Source organism: Chanodichthys erythropterus, chromosome 19 (assembly GCF_024489055.1).
Source record: "Chanodichthys erythropterus isolate Z2021 chromosome 19, ASM2448905v1, whole genome shotgun sequence".
Taxonomy (NCBI): domain Eukaryota; kingdom Metazoa; phylum Chordata; class Actinopteri; order Cypriniformes; family Xenocyprididae; genus Chanodichthys; species Chanodichthys erythropterus.
The window spans coordinates 7,806,939-7,814,349 of record NC_090239.1 but is presented as its reverse complement, the minus strand read 5'-3'; the positions used below and the strand labels follow the sequence as shown (position 1 = coordinate 7,814,349).

At 38.9% G+C, this 7,411-nt stretch overlaps 1 protein-coding gene across 1 annotated transcript; it reads right to left on the bottom strand.

Annotated features, from left to right (window-relative positions):
- Nucleotides 1–3,595: 3,595 nt before the first annotated feature.
- cdc42ep4b (CDC42 effector protein (Rho GTPase binding) 4b) lies at nucleotides 3,596–7,391 on the bottom strand. The gene has a single exon (XM_067368575.1). The coding sequence runs from the start codon at nucleotides 7,370–7,372 to the stop codon at nucleotides 6,380–6,382; it is 993 nt and encodes a 330-aa protein (XP_067224676.1). The 5' UTR covers nucleotides 7,373–7,391; the 3' UTR covers nucleotides 3,596–6,379.
- Nucleotides 7,392–7,411: the final 20 nt, after the last annotated feature.

Below are 7,411 nucleotides of genomic sequence, written 5' to 3'. Positions count from 1 at the left end.
GAGAACAGAATAGCAAAGAAACTGTCAGAAAAATGTGACTATCATATCGGCAGCATCAAGCAAAACCTTTGGTTTAGAGTTTGCACAGCGCTGGACCCGCGATACAAAACCAGAGTGCTGCGGGACGCTGGCATTGAAGATGTTACAGCAGAAATCAAGAGACGCATCAGGGGAGAAACACACACTTACGACACTGAGAGTGAAGAGTCAGTCTGGCAAAAGTACTGGAAATTAACAGGAATTTCAGGGAACACACTCGAATTCTGGAAGACCAAAGAAGAGTTTCAAAAACTGGCAACGGTGGCCCGCAAGTACCTCACAGTGGTCTCCACTTCCATTCCAATGGAGCGTGTGCACCAGCCACATAAATCACAGATCGTCAACAGGAGAAACTGCCTGGAGCCAGAAAATCTCAATATGATACTGTTTTTGAACAGCAACCAATGAGAGAAAAAAAAAACAGTATGTACTATATGTATACTATTTATAAATGATGCCAATGCCAAATACTGTATGTCAAAATGTATATATCAAAATGTAAATTCATGTAAACCTGCAAAAGTCTATCTATTCTATTTATACATCTATGAATTAAAGCTTAAAGGGATAGTTCACCCAAAAAATGAAAATTTGATGTTTATCTGTTTACCCCCAGTGCATCCAAGATGTAGGTGACATTTTTTTCTCGTTGATCACAAATGATGATTTTTAACTGCAACCGCTGCCCTCTGTCAGTCAAATAATGGCGGTTGATGGGAACTTCATCTATAAGAGTGAATAAACCTTGCTTAGACAAATCCAAATGAAACCTTGCGGCCCGTGACGACACATTAATGTCCTAAGACACAAAACGATCGGTTTGTGTGAGAAACCGAACAGTATTTATATCATTTTTTACCTCTAATGCACCACTATGTCCAACTCCGTTCAGCATCGGTTAGTGATGTCTGATCGCGCTCTGACAACGGCAGTGATGTCTGACACTCATTGAAGTATAAGCGCGAGACATTACTGCCGTTGTCAGAGCGCGATCAGACCTCACTAAAGGAGTCCTGAACGGAGTTGGACATAGTGGTGTATTAGAGGTAAAAAATGATATAAATACTGTTCGGTTTCACACACAAACAGATCGTTTTGTGTCTTAGGACATTAATGTGTCATCACGAGCCGCAAGGTTTCATTTGGATTTGTCTAAGCAAGGTTTATTCACTCTTATAGATGAAGTTCCCATCAACCGCCATTATTTGACTGACAGACGGCAGCGGTTGCAGTTAAAAATCATGATTTGTGATCGACTGAAGAAAAAATGCCACCTACATCTTGGATGCACTGGGGGTAAGCAGATAAACATCAAATTTTCATTTTTGGGTGAACTATCCCTTTAAGACAATGACAACGAAAACCTTAAAATGTTAAGTTAGAACGAGAAAGAACCTTGGAGGAATAAATGACCAAATTAAGAGATGATTGCTATGATTCTGTGTGCTCAAAAAAGGAACATATTGAACAAAAATAAGACAAATTAACAAATAGCAGATACAACTGTAAATGGAGTTGTCTATAGAGTTCAATAAAACTTCTATAGGAGTAAGTTTCACTTTCTCAGAAACGCAACTGAAACAAAAGAATAAATTAGGTAAAGCAGGTGAGGTGGAGTTAAATTTAGCACTAATTCAATGTCAACATTTGTTTATTCAAAACAACACAAATTGTGCAAAAAAGAAAGTGTGGATAATTACATTGTCATCTGAAGTGTGGAATACCACTGCAAAAAAACAAAACAAAAAAAACTACAGTACATGACAACTATCAGTCACTATCATCAGAAACCACACCTCTACCTGAAGAATATAAGTAACTTCTTTTTACAGCTTCTGAAAATGGCAAATAAATGCAATTGGAAGCAGGATTAAAGTGGTAAAGACAAATGCAGATGGGATGAAGAGAAAAATAATAAAAAAAATAAAACAGGATCAGACCTCATGGGCAGCCATTTTGATAAATTAGAAAAAACATTTTGATACATTTCTGAGGAGATACTTTAAAAAAAGAAATGTTTCAGAGTAATTGGGATATACATGCATTCTGGAAATTCCCAAAAGATGAAGACTGGTACTAACCTGAATGAAGTTGCACACAAATGTCTGGCTGTTGTGTACCGGCTGACATCTTTGACATGGAGAAAGCCAGACTCGTGGCCAGTCGATGTGGTTGCTTGGATCCAGAACACAATCTACAGTATATGATATGATGATGTTTCTAAATGGCATCTGTTACCACATAGCCTGTTTGTCATATAAAATCAACATTTTTGAAGCATTAACTGATGTGTGTTGGTAGCATTATAAACAATAATAGCTTTTTAAAATTTATTTCAAGGGGCATAGTATTTAATTATTTTTTTTTTTTTTTTTTTTTTTTTTTTTAAGGACAGTTTACTTCAACATTTGTATAGTCAATCAATAATGAGTGAAAATACATGCATGTACAATACACATAGGCTACATTATTCCTTATCGTGTTTTTTCAGTAGGCGAAGGAATTAGAGAAAGGGCAACAATTGTAATTGATTTTACACAATATCCTGATAAAACATTTAAATACATTTTTGCATCAAAAAGAAACTAAATGACTCAAAATGCACTTCTTTTTCTTAAAGTGGAATAAGATTATGTTTCAAAATTGTATCTTGATTGCCAGTCACGCTGTTCATGTAGAATGAGGCTTTACCACCAGATGGCAGTATAGGAGCATAGAAAGTCTGCATGTGTCATAGTATTTTCACATTAGGTCATAAGACTGATAAAATATATAATATAATATAGATATCTGTATTTATTAAAACATTAATCTCATTTGATGTCAACTCATGGTGTGCTTACCTCATTGTTAATGTTCACCTTAAATCCAAAATATTTCCATGCAAAAACTAAAGGCCCCTTCACACACTAAACGATCATTATATTAACGTCAACACCAGCGGGGGATATTCTTTTTCTGTCATCTGCCGCTTTAAATGCTCAAGCACTTTAAGCAGAATGAATTCTGATTGGCTGGAATGATTTTATCGTTCATCAGCTGGAAAACAATCGTTCTGAAACCGATTCCGATTCCACTTTTCTTTAGTTATTGTCTTTGGTGTGTACGGGCCTTTTAAGAATGCGTTCATTTAATTTAGGAACAGTAGGCCAACTAAATTAAAGAAAGAAAGTATAGTCATAGAGAGTTTGCCCTTACTATGCTTTGGTGCCTCCATTTTAATTGTATTTATTAGTCATTTTATCATGATTATTACTTATTTAAGGTCCACCACTTTAGAGGAATTTACATTTTGAAATATAATGTGACCCTGGAATTAATCTGTCAGATCTGTTTCATCAGCAGAAACAGTGTGCAGTGGTAGATTTCCCTGAGTCAACATACTGAAACAGCTGTGATACAGTAGTTTTTAGCCTGAGGATGGTTATTAAGCATGCAAATCTGCAAAACACTGGATAACTACAGCATGAACAAACTTGCTGAGGTATTTTGCTTCACTCTTAAATAATGATTAACATTGACACTCATGAACATCAGTACAAATTATGGCCTTCTGGTGAAGTTTATCAGCTTTCTCTTTTATTGAAAAATAGAACTGTTATTTTGCAAGGGAAAGTGAGGCAGGTCAATATATATATTATTTCAGTACAGAATGATACAGAAGTGAGAAAAAGATAAACAGCAAATACTTGAGATGGTTTTATACTATACTTTAGTGTTTGTCAACCATTTTCTAAAGGAATTGTAGGAAGATGTTGTGTGATACACCTGTGCTCATATAGTAATCAAGCAAAGAAACTATAGTAACTTCTATGCTATCGTATATGGATACTGTTGTCTTTCTAAGCATAGAGATGAAGGTATTAATGGCCTGAAAGAAAACTACTCAAACTGTAGAGGGAGCCCTGGTGCTCTCAAAACCTGTTACAGTCCAGCATTCCAGCACAATTTCAGTCTCACAAATCCAGTCCCGCACATCTGGTCATCTTCAAAAACTTTGCGTGCAGCGTGATATCTCCGAGACCACTTCCTTAACCCATAAAATAAACAAAAATTAAAGGGCAATAAAAGAGAGGAAAAGAAAAAAAAATGGCACGTTTGATTATCCTCCATTTGTGCTTGCAGACAAAACGGCATGATGCAGCTTTTCAACCAGATATAAGGCAACACAAGCCCCTCGTACCCCTTTAATAAAGCCCTTTAACCAAACCATTCTATACACAGAAAACACCTCAGGAAACAGAGTCCGCATTACAAACATCCCTCGGTTTCTTTTTCAGAGTTCTTATTAATCGTACCTTGTTCCTCTGTACAGACATGCTGATTTCACAAACAGATGAGCAAGCAAATAATGTAGTTGTAGTCTTAAGAGTGTTAAAGCTGATGCAAAACAGATCACAAAGTGAAGGTAAAAGGCCACAGAAATCTGTACAATAATTCTATATCACAGAAACCAACTGTTTAAGAATATAACCAATTCTACGAAATGGTGTTCTCTTCAGCTTCTAGTGTGCTTATGTCAGATTACAGGGCCAGCACTGTTGATTAAACAATAACATCAGTCAAAAAACTCAAATATACATTAAATGAATAACTAAACATGATGTACATATATCAAGAGTGGAACACTGTTAAATTATCTCCCCAAAATATAACTGTGTGATAGAAAAAAATAATTTTCCAAAGTGCACAATGAACAGTTAATACTTGCTGGGATACCAGGATGTTAATCAATGGCAATTATTTGATGTTTTCTGTGGTAAACCGGAGCCTATAGTGTTAAGTATCTTGTCAATTTTAACAACTTTTTTTCTTGCTATTTTGTAAAATTCTCCTAATAGAGACCTAAATGTGAAGTGTGTAATTTCTGCAACTCTAAACAGAATTTCAAAAATTAGTGATGTTTTTTGAAAAGTTTACAACATTCACATCTGGCATTCGTCAAGCAAATGAGTAGCTCCGCCCCCCCAAACTTCCATGATTAGCTGAGCCAATGTTATGGAATCTATTTAAAGATTCCAAATAACCAATAAATAAACTTTATTATTATCATTTATGGATTTAATTTTGGTGTCGTTAGTGGTGCAGAAATTACACGCTTCTCAGAGAAATTACGTGAAAGCTTTACATGACTAACATAATATTGCATGGTGGATCAAGTTTGCTAATTTTGAGATTTTAAAGAATTTGAATAAAGTACATTTCTGTCTATGTTTAACCGAGGCAGAGGGTATGGCACTAACTCACAGAGTGGCAGTCTTATCACGGTGTGTTGATCTCTCTTGAAAACCTAAATACAAAAATACAAAGAACTACAAGAGTCATTCAGAGATGAAAACCCTCTATAGCCACTTCTGCTCATGAGCATGGTTTGAAGTTCGAGGCACTAGACTAGACCCTGAATAAGAGAGCTACCTCTCTGAGCCTATACAATGATAATCAAATAGCACACTTCTCAGCCCTCTTGACATCAATCCTCATTCACACACACAAAATTGACAAGTCATCAATGGTTCCACTTAGACTGATTCTACTGCCTCCAAGTAAAGCAATGTCTCCCCTGCTTTCGGTTTCTGTATCCCATCGATCTAAAGTCTCCACGATTGAGAATTTCATGTGACCTGACAGGAAATCCCCTTAAACACACATGGACCACATGACAAAGTCCAGATCTACTACATAAACAACTCTCGACAGTAAAAAGGTAACATATGCCAGAGATAAAACGTTCTGTTGAACCTCCAAACACGTTTATGGTATTCCAATCATGAATTCAACATTTACATCAATACAGTTTTGTGTACAAGGCAAAAATTTAGGATATAACTTAAAGATGGAATCAAAAACTGTAAAACAGAAAAATTAAGACTGTTGCTATTAGTTTGGAAGCATTTTCCGAGTCCAAAGGCATAAGGCGAGCTTCATCTGAGTACTGCGTCGATCATGGGAGAATATGAGGCTTGGTTCCACGCAAACCTCCTGTATCAGCATTCCCAGTGGTCAACACTGGAATTTATTAATGATACTCACGAGACTGTAATTACCATTTGAATTGGAATTCCCTTGCCTCGGCATATGCAAACACACAAGCACATTCCTCTCACAGCTGTGGCGGCTCTGGCAAAAGTCGCTAGTAACAGAGGGTTTGTTTGCCTGAACTATGAATTGTAGTGAAAAAGCATTTAGCAAGGGCTAAAACATACGTTTTCCCTTTCATCTCCATTATAAAATCAGTCCTCCACATCAATGTACAAGCTTTGCAGCCACCAATCGACCACAACCCACCTTCACCACTTCTTTTAGTCTTTGCAAAGACTGTTCTGGCAACTTACAGTTCATTTTACACCCTAATCTCATCGTCATCATCGTCATCCATGTAGGAGAAGTCCGTGTCGTCTTGCACTCGAGGTGAGCTGTACTTGATGTCGTCCATATTCCCCTCATAAATCTGATTGTGGGGTTTTTCCTCCAGCGCGGTGGACCCTGAACTTGAGACCGAACAGCTGTCCAGGTGTTGATGGTTCCTGGTTTGGAGCTCTGGAGTGTAAGGGTTGGTGCCCGGCCTTTGGCGTGGGGGGCGGATCGGAGGAAGGGGGTCCTCTTCCTCCATTTCATTGGGAGGACTCTGGGGCGGCGAGCTGCGGCCCTCGCTACTCTTCCCCTCTTCGAAACCCAGATCGTCATCATCTAAGCCCTTCTTGTCCATCACGCTCAGGATGTCGCCCAGCATGGAGGGACCCAGATCGATGTGGAAGGACATGATGGACTCTGCATGTTTCATGCCTCCGGTGTAAGGAACTGACGGACGCAAGTCGGTCAGCTCACCAAAATTCCTCTCATCCAGCTCCAAGTCCGATACAGTGGGTGCTGCGGCTCCGTTAAGCGGCTTTCCATCAGCTTCCGGAACATTCTTTAGAGGACTTGAGGACACGCTCTTGGGAAGGTGGATATCAGTACCTCGTCCTGCATTGTCATCATTCAAATATGGCAGCGAGATTGCGTTTTTAACATAACTTGGCGAGCCACTGGGGGGCGCCAGTTTAGATTTGTCAGGCTTGTCCCGATTGACCGACTGGGAGCGCTTGCTGCTTCGGAACGTACGGGAAAGGAGGCTCTGTTTAGGTGAGCTCTGCTGTACCTCCGGCTCCCTTGGTGGCTCCCCTGAGCGGCTGCTAAGAAAGGAGGTGTCCCCAAACGCGTCGCCTCCTCGCCCCACATGCATAGTGTGACGGAAGTCTCCCAGAGGTGCACTGATCATCTCTGCAGTCAGGTCAGCACGAGAGCGCCGCTTTGACTGGGAGGACGAGGATACAAGCTGCTTCAGAATAGGCATGATGACTTCTCAAATACTGTCCACAGAAAAGTAAAATCA

What these genes read in the sequence shown, in the direction of transcription:
- cdc42ep4b (XM_067368575.1), bottom strand. Translation starts at nt 7,372, where the DNA reads ATGCCTATTCTGAAGCAGCTTGTATCCTCGTCCTCCCAGTCAAAGCGG.